Here is a 15,287-nt window from a genome sequence, read left to right on the forward strand (position 1 = left end):
AGAGCACAGTAGCCAGACAAGGTGAGACAGACATAGCACATGTACACCACAGGTTTCATTTTTCACTTTCTACACACACACATCCTTTACTCTTTGTCTCACACCAGTGGACGTCTCAGAGTTTACTGGACACTTCCAACTAAGATGTGATTACCTCCTCTTTTTTTTTAGGTTTAACAAATAAAGGTGTATTCCAAATAATGGCCAAAAAAGAAAAGTGCCTCTTCCAGTTTTGCATTTGGAGGTGGATGGTTATCGGCATGATCGGGTGGGTGTTTTTACAAAGGGAGTGGTTGGCTGACATATAAGGGGCACAAGAGGGGGCTCTGTTTGCAGTGTCAATATTTACAGTGACACATGCTGGATGAATCCTGGAGTTGTGTGTGCGTGTGTTCTGTGTGTGTGTGTGTGTGTGTGTGTGTGTGTGTGTGTGTGTGTGTGTGTGTGTGTATGAGCGGGAGACAGTAAGACGAAAAGACAGAAGTATCAGCATGAATGGATGTCAGATGGCATGCTCTGATGAACAGATTTAAGTCTTCCACAACAGGACTTCTTTTGGAGTGTGTGTACTCTCATCTACGTAAAGCAGAGCTCGCAAAGTCCCAGAGCAGTGGAAGGAGTTGAGTTGTAGCATTCTCAACAATAAAGTCTGGAAAAGCCCACTGGCACAGTGTAATGAGATTTAATAGATGGCCAATCACAAGTGGACTCTGTCACAATCTACAAGCCTCCTTTGCATTGCAAATCAGAGAAATGCAAATGAGGAGGGGGAACACATGCCGTGTCAGTACCACTGCTCTGCTCACTACACTATCAGTATCTCTTGTTCTACGTGCTTCCCCTTTTTTGCCAACCTTGTATTTACATCAGCTTCACATGTCTTTATTCTTCTCTTTAGAATACTAAATCCGCATTTATCCTATTGACATTTATTTTCCTTTATCTTACTTTTTCCCCCGCTTCACATCCCTTCTGTGTTCTCTAAGTCTGCTTTTAAACAGGTGAGAAATTGCAAACAACCTGCCGGCAATATGCAGTTTCATGATTCAACATTATGACTCGCTCAGCTTGAAGTTCTCCGTTTGTCCTGCAAACTAAATCTAAGCGCAACTTTATGCTGTTTGTTTTCAGCCTTTCAGTCTTACTTCTTCATAGTTTTCTGTTTACACATGAGCTCCTGGCCCCCAGCTACGCTTCCATCTCATTCATCACTATGTTGATTCAGAGGTTGACTATTGTATTTATACTGCAAACAAAGCAGCAGGGAGAGGCACCCATAATGTGTCCCCATACCATAATGAGCTTTTTCCTCTCGTGCAGAGCGACTGAAATGATCTTACTGCCATCTAGTGGTCCAACATTTTCTTTGTAAATTGAGCTGTTAGGCCCCTGCATCGTTTTAAATTCAGTAAATTATAACACACACACACACACACACACACACACACACACACACACACACACACACACACACACACACACACATGGGATACCTCATGCAGTGGATGTTGATTGAAAAACATTTATTTTATTGCTCACAGTGCTCAGAGGTTGGAACAGAAATGTACAGTCAAAAAGCCAGATGGCAAACATCTCTAATAACTCACCAGTACCAGTATTCATTTTGGAATTCATCATTGAAGGGCTTCATTAAAAATGTATATGATAATTGTTAACGATAAGATTAGTTTACCATAAGAGATTAGTCTTAAGGTAGCTAGCATGTAGCTATCAGAAGCTATCTGCACACATCCAATTCAAAGACAACATGGGCAAAATCCAAGTGCTGATGAAGAGCATGTGATGTGATTGAAAGCTCCAAAAACAGCTACTAAATGGACCTTGTTTTGACATATATTTCTAAACTGCTGGTCAAGAATGAAGTTTGAAGCAAACACTAATTAATTTAGTTTTTGACACGGTGCATCATCGTCTCAATGACGACCGCAGTAACACAAATGAAAAACACACGGAGGAGAAACAGCATTTACACGTTTCTCAGTCAGAGCAGAACTAGATTGACTCAAACACACTTTGGCAGAAAAGGGAAAGAATTGTTTACTTAGTAGTGAGCATGGGGACAAGAATATTTTAAACCATCAGACAACTGACCACACAATATGTAAATATAAAGATTATAATATCTGGCAAAACAGTTCAATCTGGGGTGGAACTGCACAACAGGATTAGATGATTGAACACAGTGGTTACTTGTGAACATGTATGACGCTTTAAGGGGGTAAAAAAGGGAACACATACCTCAACACATGTGTACAGTATCTTTATAGTTTACCAATGTATTGGTATTTCTGTTCAAATATGTCCATTCTCGTGTCCAATCTTATCATAGAAGCTGATGTACTGTGTATATATTTATTATACTAATCTCTTTTGAAAATGACAGTAAATTCACAGATTTTATGAGACAAACTTTGCAAGTTATTCATTGAAGTTAATTGATTCAAGTTATTTAAACACATACAGCAGATATTTGTAAACCAGTGCGGCTCAGTGACCCTGTATCAGTTTCTGAGAGGTATTGAAACACAATACTACAGTGTAGGTCGACAGTGCGGCAGTAATGTGTGACTTACAAGTAATAAAATACTTCCATTTTAGGTAGTATACACAGAGATAGTTCTGAGCTCATTCTTAGCAACCGCTGGTACTCGAGTCCTGCAAGATGGTCGGGTGATTCACCACCAAAAGTTTCAGCAAAGCCCATAGAGTGCTACAGTGAAGACATTAATACTCTACTTATAATTAGCAGAGCTATAGATTGTTATGAATGTGACCACTTTCTTACAACTCGCAATAGCCAACTTTATTGCACATAGAAAAGGCTTTAAAACTGCCAAAGAAATGATAGTTATATAATTGTTTTTACACTTTTTATGAGCATAACTTGTCAATATATCAGTGATAACCTTATAGATTATATTGTATGTAGAATATACTGTGTGTTGGCTGAGTTGTTAGGATCGTAAAGCTCAAGTTATTTCCTCTATAGCTCAGGGAAGACGTGGGACTCGACCATGCCGGGCGAGAATCTTAAAACGTGACAACCATAACTATACAGATACAGAGCGAAGTGGTGAAAAAAAAGAAGAAGAAAAAATGCTGTTCGGTACATCCTAAACCAACTAGTACTTTGAGACAATAGATGCATAAGTACCATTTTAGGATGAATTGTATATCTATATATATATAATGAATGATGGTATATGGTTTCCTTCATTGTCTTGATACTCACAGAAGGGTATTTTGAATTAAATTCTAAATTAAAGATATTTGCAATTACTAACTGACCCAAGTCCGTACGTGACATAAGATGCAGTGCACACAGTGCCTGCAGCAAATGTAATAAAAAAATATGAAAGCCATAGCTGGTGACAGAGCAGTGAGTCGATGCGTCAGAACAGGACCATTGGCACCCAATCGTAGCCTGAAACTGTGTAAAAGATCAAACAGGAAGCAAGTGGGTACATTACTGAGAAGAGTATTTCAGTATGCTGGTGGCTGAAGAAAAACAGCTGTAGGTGTAAGAAAGCTTGTCCAGAAAATGGTAAAACCCCCATTACACAATGCGTTTCACAGACAGACCGAGTTGCTGTTAAGGCTTTGTTGTATATGAGCTTGTAAAGTGAGGTTGTCAGATAGATAAATGCTCCCGTTGAGCTGTTACAGAGGTAACACCATGTGTTATGTTTCCAGTAAAAAGGTTAATACATTGCTGAGATTTTTTTGGCATGTGAAGTGCTGAGGTTGTACATCACAGTTTGTACATATTATATTGTTAATAACATTACACAAAACACAAAACACTTTGGAAAATTGGCTCCAGGTTTGTCCAACAAAACATCCAGCTGACATCAAGCCACTCAGAGACTCTTATTGTATCGGTCCGTTCACCGTGACACAGAAAAAACAGAGTACATTGTAGAGTTTGCAGTACCGTGACATACTTAGTGAGTTAAAAATGCTCTTCGGTGAAAAGTATACAAGTGAGACACTTGTATGAAAGAGCATCCAATAGAAGTGCAAGCTTTACAAAATGAGGAAAAGTGAAAAGAGCTTAATAGAGTGCATTGTCTAAAAGTTTAAAAAGCATAGTATAGTAGATATATTACTCCTTTTCTTTCATTTTTATGTCATCGTTTCCAGCGCAGTCCAGCTGACTTGTATATGATTTTGGCTTTTCAGTTTCATTATTGTTCTAGCAGCACTGTGCAAACACTTTAATACTCGTCTTCATTGATCCCTCGTCTGCCATCAGCTATAAACTATCAATCCCTGCATTTCCCAGATACTTTGAAGCAGATATCACCGGGGTAAAGAGCGAGGCAAGATTATCCATCCACTGCCCAAACATTAGTCTCTCGCTGTCTTCTTCCCCCCCCCCCCCCCTGCAGTGCTACAGTCCTCCGCTCCAGTAGAGGGAGATGTGTATCATGAAGTGAAGCCAGACTCCCATCCAGTGCTCCTACTTTCAGAGCCTGTGAAACAACCAGCGGTGGGAGGAAAATGTGCTGGAGGACACTCCTGGAGGACACTCCTCTCCTCCCTTTATCAAGGGAGATCAAACGCCTCAAGAAACAAGAGGAAGATTAAGGGATGTCTTCCCCCTCTCCTCCTCCTCCTCCAGGCTCGGGCTCCTCGGTGTGTGGGTGTGTTTGCGTGTCTGAGGGTGTGTTTGCGTATCGCAGGCGGCTCCAGCCGGCCTTGCTCTTGTGCAGGTGACCCATCATGGTCCGGCTGAGCGGGCTGGGCTTGGTGAAGCGGTGCCACTCCTCAAACAGAGGCTCCACGATGTAGGAGATGAACCCTGAGAGAAAAAAAAAAACCACAAAACAAAAAAGGTGGGTCATCTCACTGATGACACAGCTCACAGTTCTTGGTGTGTGCACTCTAGTACTCACCGATCTGAATAGCTGGGACAGAGTCCGCCTGCTGGTTACACAGAGGACTAATCTCCATGTCGAACTTTCTCTCCAGGTCACCTGTCAGGTTGACAGACAAAATTCAGAATCCACATGAATTAAAAAGAAACGATCAGAAAATCAGTCGGGTAATATCTTAACACTTTGATGAATGCCAAAACGGTAGGAAACACAAGTGTATTACCCATAATCATCAGAGATGCACCGATTGCAATTTTCTTTTTAGAGACTGTTTTTTTTCCTTAAGAACTATAATTCACAGCATACACAGACATTTTTGTAACTTTTCTTTCATTGAAAATTTAAATTCAATAGTATGTTCATATGAAAACATTGACTATTAAATAACTTACATTTTCTCCGAAATTTACAGGATCTTCTTGTTGTCAAAACCTTGTCTTTAAGGTTGTTCCTCCACGGTCAATTTTGGACTTGCAGGTGTTACAAATTGCGAGCTTTATGTCTTCTTCACTCACGCTGAAGAACCTCCACACAATAGCAACATGTTGTGTGCGATCGGCTGTGACGTTACAGTCTGAGTACAAGACATATCGAGTGGCCAATCGATCGGTGCATCTCTAATTTTCAGATATTAATACACTTACTGTGAAAAAAAACATCCCTGGGAAGATTTACATCCATGTCTGAATCACAACTTAGAAGCTACAATTTTTCCAGATATATCCAACTCTGTGTTTAATAATACAAGGGTGCTTCAAAACCGAACAAACGTGGATGCCAAAAGTCTGCTTAAGTATTTTTCAAGAATATTAACCCTAACCTCTAGTGGTCACTATTACTCTGACCCCCACCCACTCTTCATACCCGCTGAGACCCCACTCATTAACAATGTGAGAGTGTTGAGGTGGAGGTAGCGAGAAGAAAGACAAATGAATAAAAGGAGAGAGAGAGAAGCATGAGAGAGAAGGTCAGAGGAGCGGACCTGAATAAATCAGGGGAAGGGATTTAAGTTATTGTACATTTATGATTTATGATCATTTTTATATGTATGTCTTTCTATAGTGGCATTTGCTCTTAAATATAAATCTGACCTGAAATAAGACTTTGAATCATCTCCGCTGCCAGGTGTCTATTTGCAGCATTAAAGTGCTACATGCGTTGTTTCATACTTGACTCACCCTGCCTGTAGAATTCCTCACACACTCTCTCACTCCACTGTTTGCTCAGCTCCCAAACGCGACATGGATTACAGACGTCTGCACACTTCAGAGCAATCTGAAGGCAAAAAGAGAGACAGATTTAGACACACTGTGCAGCTACTCCAGCTGTACTGTCAAACTTAAGTATACATTGTAGTAAGACTCTTTGTTTAACATGCATGGCTGTACTGTTGTCAGGTGGGTGTGCAGTATACCTGCAGTATAAAGTGCCTGTGTGAGGCGAGCTGAAGGTCCAGGTCCTGGTTATCCAGATGTTCTCTGAAGGTGGACAGGAACTCGTTCTGCCTGCTGATGTCTGTAGCCAGGATGAGAGAGCCCAGCTGCTGTTCCATGTCCTGCCTGCAGAATAGAGGGGGGCACCACTGAGCCAAAAACAACAAAACCACTAATGCCTCTGCTAATCTTCATTCTACCTGCACCTGCAGCAACAGCCATATTTTCTGGAACATACTGTATATGAATTAGTAAGTCATCATACGCTGTACTCTGTATGGTCTAGCCGTCCTACTCCTTTTGTACAGCTATGTGCTTTGTGGAGAGCTCCTGTGGTGGCGTTCTGTAGCTGACCCTGATCTCTGACCTTAAGGTGAGGGGCTGGTGGACAGAAGGAGATTATAATGCATCACGATTATTTAACCACAAACATCACATGCTGATGCGTGTGGTTGTGTGGTGGGACAGTGCATTCCATCAGAGTACCATCAAGGGACAGTTGGTAGACGCTGTAGACAACTACAAGTACCTTGATTTATAATTGTAACACTCAGATGCTGTGTAAGAAGTTGTTGTTGATGATGGTGGTGGTGATGATTATTGCTGCTGTCCTTTTGCACACTGTGGGAATGTGAGTCAGACACCAGTGACTACTGTTGTTGGACTTCCAGCCCACTTGCATTCAGGACACCTTCGATGTCCCTTACTGTACTGTATATCTATGTTCTTTCTTGTAATGTAACGGGCCTTGCCTTAAAACCAACTGCCCTCCACGGCCATGCAGACATACTAAAGATGTGTTGATTTCATAGTCTGTCTACTACAAAGCGCTGACATATGGAATCCTAATAAAAAAATTTGTATAAATTAGGTGCTTCTGTAAAAGGTCTTACGACATGTCAGCAGGCAGGTGGGACAGCAGTCCTGACTCTCGCAGCATGCCCACAGTGGATCTCCAGTGGTGACTCTCCAGCACAGACGTGTTCTGTAAATGAGTTTCATACAGACTCCGTCACCGACTGCACACCGAAACCTTCCGCACATTTTCACCCACACACTGACACCCGTGTGTACCTGGTAGAGGGACGCCAGGTGGTGTCTGGTCTTAATGAGGAAGGCCTGGTTGACTCCAGGATGGTCCACGTCGTGGGCGGCTGCTGCCGTCAGACCCAGAAACACGTCCAGGGGATTCAGCTGCTCTGCCAGCTAGAACACACAAATGGCCGACAGGGGAAATTATCGTTCCTCACGTAGGAGGGACACTTACTGTCATTTCAAATGACACCTGATTGCTAAGCTGTCCTTCAAAGAAACCCTGAAGAGCTGAATTTATAGGGGCTTTCCTCAATAATGTCACCTTGTCAGTTTGTCGATGATGATTGATAGTTGAAGCCCACAGGTATTAGGACAGTGGTTCTTTGTGTTGTTGTGGCTCATCCATATTGGTGAACAGTGTAGGACTTGAGCTCTTTTAATCCTTGGGGGACATATCTTATAGAAAAGAGCAACGATTTCTGCAGGGACTACCAGATGAGGACTTTGCGTCCTCAAATTTGCTCTGGGGTGCTGAGCTAAATAAAATACTTGTCCTAATACTGTACTCTTCTAATTAACTTTTAAAAAATACAGTTGTGTATGTTTTACCGTCCCTTTTGTGATTTAAGTATTGTATAATTTATATAGTATAATAATTGTATAAATACCAAACGCTCAATGAATAAATAGGTACAAGATGTACATTTTACAGTTTTATGGATTATAATTTATAACAGATAAGTGTGTAATGATAAACGCTTAATGGTCAGTAAACAGACAACCTGGCGTATTGATCGGAGAAGCAGCAGGCCTGACATCTCACATTGTGAGTGTGTGCTTGTTGCCTAGAACACACCGTCGTGTGAGCTATGCTGAATTCAATTTACCAATCTAAGTGCTTTTAACAAAATATGTGCATTACAAAGGGCTTTGCAGAGCAACAAAGGGCACTAAATCAATTATTGTATAAAAGGAAAGATGCAGAGAGTCTTAATCTGGTCAGAGGGCTTCAGGGATTTCTCCAGGCTGAGGATGGATACGTGCTGTCGAGTCGAAGTGAGGAGGAATTATCCCGCAGGAGGAGAAGCTAATAGAATATGTCAAGGAGAAGCTCAGGCCTGGTATTGTCTGTGTGTGTGTGTGTGTGTGAATACAGTATTATTCATTACCTTGGGCTCCTTCAGGTAGCAGTACATGGCTTGAGTGACATCAGCAGCATGAACAGCATTGTGATAGGGATTCTGGGAGTGGTAGTCCTCCTGCACCATGCCTGGCAAGACAGAACAAGGTTAAAACCTCATTGCATTATCTCTACTCTCACATTTTAAATCAGATTTTAACGCCATTTAAGCAACACTCTTGAAACTGTCATGTAAATTCTTTAATTTGATTGTCAGAGGACGTTGACATCTCTTCTTACTGGAGAACGAAGCGGGACAGAGGGTGGGTGAGTGTGATCACTGACGCTTGCAGCTTACCGAGAAACCTGTGCAGCTTGATCATGTCCAGCTGGAAGTGGTGAACAAGCCCGTAGACACTGAAGAGATGGCACATCAGAGTCACCAGGCTGTTACCTACAGCACACAAATGAATTCAAGAACAAAATAGGTTTTTAGTGCATTTACTCTGAAAATTACGTTTTACAGTGCACAGTGTGTTGAGAAAAACGCTAACATAAAATAGTTTAACTGTGAGGGACAACAACTTGAACAAAAAGTCATCTCACCATTTGTAAGACGATCGAAGAGGAAAATGTCAAAGTTCCATGAGCCTACTTTTGAAAGCATGTGCTGTGAAGAAAAACAGACGTTTTCAGAAAGTGATTCACAACAACACAGAGAGCTGGAGATACAGGGTACCTGTACCTTAAATGTGTTGGGCTGTGAGTGTGTGTGTGTGTGTTCTTACACCAGCTTGTCCCAGGTAATCGTCGTCCAGTAGATGTAGTGACCCGGGGGTGTGAGGCACCAAACCCCTGAGCAGCCTGGAGGCGTGGCAGTATCTCTGAAAGCTCAGCTGACGCTTCACCTTCCTCCTGCCGGCCTCTACCTCTCCCTGCTGGGCACTGGCTGGAACTATAAATGGTTTACATTAAAACAGAGCAGAACAGATAAGCATCTTAAAAACAGTTTTGTGATTTCTTGAATTATTAAAAAGGGTAAGTTAATTTGGTACAAAACTATTGGATGTAACAGTAATGCCAGCACTAAATCCTCCTTTCATGAAGATTAAAATGTTCCGTTTTGGTTGAAACAGTTTCACAGAGGAGTTGATTCATCTGTGTGGTCGTTTTGAACTTACTTTTGAGGATTCGTAGGTCAATCAGCGGGTAGGAGCCTCGTCGCTCGACCAGCAGCACGCCAGCATGACCGGTGTTCAGTCTGCCATCAGCTGCATACAGACAGAGGATGGGAGAAGAGAAAGACGGATGAAGAAATGTAAACATTTGGCGTTATCACTGACGATAAGCGAGGTGAGTTTAGAGACTATACCTGAGGATGTAGAGGAAGAAAGCAAGCAAAAGGCGGATGTCTGAATGATAAGTCGAACAGACAGCGAGGGGATGAGAAGACAACGGAGCAAAGCATTCCCTGGTGTCGATATCTATGTGCAGCCCCATAAAAGCAGATTTATATCTCTTAAAACCTGCCTCTCTGAAACAAAGTGACCTTTGACATCGCCGAATCATCAGGACATCATGCATCTGGTCCGGGTTTGCCCAAGGAGAAGGGATTTCACGCCACTGTGCAGCTGTTGTGGTGCAGTGGCTGCGTACGTTGTGCGCACACAAGTTATTCTGGATTTTATTAGTGTCACGCCGATGAGGATTACACGCACACACACACACACACACACACACACACAGTAAACCAAGGACTAAACAGAAGGACTGGTCTTCATTTGAAGGCTTTTATTGAAAAACATGACAAGAAAAGATGAAATGTGTACAACTCTTATGTTTTAAGTGCCCATGTATTTCTGACATGCGGACAGCACATTTCATCCTGGACAGGTATCAAGCATCTACTGTAAGATGTTTTTCCATAAGAAATGCCTGCAGAGTCCCAGAAGTAACCATTTGGGTTTTAATCGTTGCCGCGCGAGCACCTTTTTAGACCGAGAGAGTGAACACTGCAGCACAATGGGTCTGTGAATACTTGAATATACTGCCTCTGTTTGAAATGCACAGTTCACACACCCTAAGGCCAGACACAAAACAGAATAGGTCCCGAGCCACAGCGTACACAGGGCCATTTTCACTTGAATAAACTAAAAACTATAAAGAAAATGACTGAATAATTTACAGATCAGATGTGAGGAACTGGAGCGCATTATGTCCCCCGAGGTTGCCAGTTCACTTCACCTCTGCGACTTACGAGAGCAGCTAAACTACCTGTTAATGGGGCTGGAGTCACTGAGGTAACTCCCTCAGAGGGCCAGGTCTTGCCTTGAAAGTGTGTGGGCTGCCAAAGCGGCATAGTCTGCAGGCAAAGTGTGTGTGTGTACTGTGTAGGCTAGGCAGCTATGCATAAAACATACGGTGGAAAAAGTGGCATCATTCCCTATTTCTGCATCTTATAGCCCACCGAACAAATAGAAAGGGCTTGAAGTGACTCAGCCTGTTCAGGTGAGGCAGAAGAGTCCCGCTGGCCTAGTTTGAGCAGCAAAAGGACAACAGGGGGAAAGCCTCTTTGCTTTCTTTTTAATCCTGTGTGCTGGTGGGAAATGCATCATCTGGGAAACCCCCCCGTCCTCCTCCAACACAGACAAACACACACCACCCTCTGGCTGTCTTCCTTCGCTCGAATTCTTTCTCCATACTTCCATTTTATGTGTCACTTCATCCGTCTTTCCACCTCTGGCTTCTGTCTCCACATCCTTCTCTCTCTCTCCTCTGCTACCCCCTCAACCTTCCCATCATCCTTCATTGCTTTGTGTTCAACAACATCGCCTCTCCACATCTGATCCGTCCTCTCGGCTCACTCCCCCAACCCCTCTCCTGTTTCTCTTCCTTTAGCTCTCTGTGTAGTAAATAGGTCATTGTCTCTGCGCGGCTCAGAACTGGGTCATTTAGGATGTGAATCAGTTGGAAAGGGTGTTTGTCGACGGCAGCGCACGTGTCTCATCGTGTGCCCGTGCATAAACATATACACACACACACACTTGCAAAATGAGGTTAAATCCCTGATTCCAAATGCGAAAGCAACATCGCACACTTGGCACACAGCCCACACACTGGCATATGGGACACCGATGTTTACTTGGCTTCGCTGAATCTGTGGGTGTTTACGGCACAAATGGTGCTTCAGGGCTGTTTTCCTTCACAGAAAGAGAAAGTCAGACACATCGCTGCCACATGCATTTGAAAACAAACAGATTAGGTGATGTTTCCTGCTGCCTGCAGCTGCTTCTTCTTCTTTATCTGGAGACATAGTTACATCCACACAGCTGGCTGGAATCTCTGCATACACTTAACTCACTGGCTGTGCGGACACTTTCTGTGCGTTTGCAGTAAAACGACGACAGTGACAGTAATGCGTAAAAGATTGGTACAATTATTTTTTAAATTCACATATTTAAAAAAATCCATGTTTTGAATGTGTGAAGACACATTTGTTAACAGATTTATTCTTGCTCATCACACACTTTTCTAGATCAATAAAAACAGACAGCATTCTTTAGTTTTTAAAGAACAACAGAAAGGCATTTTCTCGACAAACTGATCCGTTGTTTGGTCCATCAAGTGTCAGAAAATTGTTTAAAAAAGGACAGTGGCAAAGCGTAAAGCCCATGTTGACATATTCAAATGTCTTTTTCTTTTGTCCAAACAGCAGCCTAAACTTCAAAGTTGTTCAAGACTTAAATTGATAGAAAAGGGACCAAATCCAACCAGTGAAATTTTGCAACTTCTGCTTTAAGAAATGAAAGGATAATTAACTGATTAACAAAATAGTTGCCGATTAATCCCATATCGATTGGACTAATAATTTCAATTTTATTTTCATGGTTTATTTTTGACTGTTACCGATCTAAACACAAATAAAGGCAGGAAATGTCAAATGTATTTTACACAGTTTTAAATCCTCAACTTCAATGTTTTGCTATATGTATAATGTCAAAAAAGGGGAATTCATAATACATTTAAATAAATGTATTTACGATTAAATAAACCGTTTTTCCTGCAGGCAATGCTTCTTCTACCTAAATGTACCTATTCATACTGCTCTTTTTCAGCACTTTTACAACACGTGTATATGCGATGAAGTCACACACTGCGCTCTCACTCTCTGTAAGCAGTCATCAAGTGAATGAGGTCATCGCGATGCAAAGGGAAAGTCACAGGCGGCGAACAGCGTACATTTGTCAGTTTTCCACCTTATGAGTCAGTTGTTGTCAACAGGTAATTCCCCACAGTATGAATCATCACTTCATCATAACTCTGCAATAGAACATTAAAGATGTATATGTACGTTGTTCCATATCTTTGTGATCAACTGCTTAAAGTAGGCTTAAAGTAGGCCTAGTAAACGTATTAAATCACCTTGTTTATATACGCTGCTGGCTACTCTGCTTGTCACAATCATCACCATGCTCGTTGAATATATGATTGTTATTAATTATTTTCATCACTGTTGATGTTAAACATCAGTTTAATTCACATTAAACTGTAGACAATGTTATTTTGCGTGGCCGGTGTTGATAGACAGACGGACTCGGCCTGATTGATTACATCACGTCAGTGTCATCAGCACGGCTCCGCAGATGGTACGACACTTCGTCTTCACGGCCAAAATCCCTCATTTCACCGTCTACTCGGCGCCTGAACTGCTCTTAATTAACCACATACGGCCAGAGGCCCGCCAGCCAAAGACATACACATGTCCCACGCACCTGTCAAAAATGAAAGCTTGCACCCAGGCATGGAATCAAAAGTCAAACATTCAAATGCAAAAATCTCTTATTCATAAAAGTGACCTGCCAAATAACATGACCACTATTTTTGAAGCAAAAAATAAACAATGAATTAGACACAAGTCATTAAACATCATAAAGGAATCTGCCCCCCTCAAAACAATCTAATGTCACACACACACACACACGCACACACACACACACACACACACACACACACACACACACATGTTTTCCCGTAGCGCACACAGTTAATGGGTCAGACAAAGAAGGAAAACACACATTACACATTAAACATTGATGAGAAATCTCATTCCCATACGTTTTACTGTACATGTAACATGTACTATGTGCAAGTTACCTTCCAGGTGAGCGCTCCTGTCCTCTATGTCCTGCTTCACCTCCTCTACCTCTTCCTTGTCTGACTCCACCCAAGTGCTTCTCTCGGGCCCCCGGGGGCCTCCCCTGCGAGCCCTCCACGCCGCCCTGAGCTGCCGTATGAGAGCGGGAAGCTCCAGGGCCAGCGACAAGCCTCCACAGGTAATAGGAGGCGTCCTGAGAGGACCCCAGACCGGCGAGTGAGGAGCCTCATCCAGACAGACGCCGGCTTCGACCCCAACGCCGAGACCGGCGTCCCGCATACTGAGATCTGGACCCCAGAGCCCCTCCAGCACCGGCACCCTCACGCCAAGAGGCAATAGATGTAGGAGAAGGAGGTGCAAGGAGATGAGAGATCAAAGTAAACAGGGGGGGGGGGGGGGGGGAAGGGGAGGTGGAGAGGAGCTCGCTGTCAGGTATAGGTGAGGACACGCAGAGACAGAAGAAGAAGAAGAATAAAGGCTGCAGAGAGACACTGAATCAGCAGAACAGGTCGGCACAGACAAAACTGTGGGAGTGGAGTGATAAAAAAAAGCAAGTGCAGGAGAAGGAAGCAGGGAAGAAGAGAAGTGTGAATCCGTCTCTATCTCCTTTCTCCCAGAGACGGCCGCTGACTGTCTGCGCTCTCCTTCTGCCGCATTCTCTCTCCTCTCTACTGTCTCACTCGCGCCGGTGTTGTTGTGGAATCCAAAAGCCCCTCCCCTCTTTCCGCCCGGGGCTCGCTTGCACACTCCGCTACATACGCTGCTCCAGCGACGGCAGACCAATAGGATTCGTGTGAACGACCGCGGGGGCTTTGTGTTCACGGACACGAGCTCGCGATCAGGTCAGTGGGGAACGGACAGAGTCATACCTTCCACACACACACACACGTATCTCTGCAACAAATATAATCAAAATCTGAACAGACTTTGCATTTACAGAGAAGAGGTGCATCAAAATTGTGTGCAGAGCAAAATAGTTAATTTGTATTGTGTGTGTGTGGGGCTTGGAATAATTATCTATTTCAATTATTTGTCTAATTGTTTGATCTATAAAATGTCAGAAAATAATGAAAAGTAGCAAAAGACGGCCATCAAAATGTCCCGGACATGTTTATGATTGTTTTGTCCAAAACCTGTAGATGCTTAAGTTACAATGGTATAAATAGTAGAGAAAAGACAGCAATTTGAATTTTATATGACTCCATAGATTCTTAATTGATAAATGAATCCATTCATTGTTTCAGCACTAATTGTGTTTCCAGGTAATCTTGTTGCCAGGTACACTGAATAAGTAACATAATGTCGCGGGAGCAGATTCTAACAGTATATTAAACTTATTCTGCTTAAAATGTAAATAAAACAAATGTGTTCTGAATCAAAGCAAGCACCACTGTATGATCACCAACTGTATCCAGAACTCATCCAAACAGGATGTGTGTATCAAGTGAAGCCAAAAAAGTCATACTTATACTCATCCCTTCACTATTTGTGGTCTGCGGAGTCTCCTATAAACCAGTTTTAACTCGGATGAACTGAACATTTGTTTGAGACTGAAAACACTCTGTCCCTCTTGCCCTTAAAAGTCACTCTCTCTCTCACACACACACACACACACACACACACACACACACACACACACACAC

The 15,287-nt window shown here is 42.7% G+C and overlaps 1 protein-coding gene across 1 annotated transcript; it reads right to left on the reverse strand.

Annotated features, from left to right (window-relative positions):
• Window positions 1-1,516: 1,516 nt before the first annotated feature.
• Window positions 1,517-14,452, reverse strand: LOC116396006 (cAMP-specific 3',5'-cyclic phosphodiesterase 7B). The gene is made up of 12 exons (XM_031870322.1): window positions 13,644-14,452; window positions 9,671-9,760; window positions 9,278-9,444; window positions 9,096-9,159; window positions 8,848-8,943; window positions 8,539-8,639; window positions 7,409-7,540; window positions 7,228-7,319; window positions 6,316-6,460; window positions 6,080-6,176; window positions 4,920-5,000; window positions 1,517-4,825 (listed from the first exon to the last, which is right to left on the reverse strand). Exons 1-12 carry the CDS (start codon window positions 13,921-13,923, stop codon window positions 4,608-4,610), a joined length of 1,563 nt encoding a protein of 520 aa, XP_031726182.1. The 5' UTR covers window positions 13,924-14,452; the 3' UTR covers window positions 1,517-4,607.
• Between the last annotated feature and the right edge of the window lie 835 nt (window positions 14,453-15,287).

Source organism: Anarrhichthys ocellatus, unplaced genomic scaffold (genome assembly GCF_004355925.1).
Source record: "Anarrhichthys ocellatus isolate YVR2014 unplaced genomic scaffold, GSC_Weel_1.0 scaffold52, whole genome shotgun sequence".
Lineage (NCBI taxonomy): Eukaryota > Metazoa > Chordata > Actinopteri > Perciformes > Anarhichadidae > Anarrhichthys > Anarrhichthys ocellatus.

Coding starts and splice junctions, on each gene's coding strand:
- LOC116396006 (XM_031870322.1), bottom strand. CDS start 13,923: ATGCGGGACGCCGGTCTCGGCGTTGGGGTCGAAGCCGGCGTCTGTCTG. Junction 9,445..9,670: donor TGACCTACGAATCCTCAAAA/GTAAGTTCAAAA, acceptor AACCATTTATAG/TTCCAGCCAGTGCCCAGCAG. Junction 8,640..8,847: donor CAAGCTGCACAGGTTTCTCG/GTAAGCTGCAAG, acceptor CTGTCTTGCCAG/GCATGGTGCAGGAGGACTAC.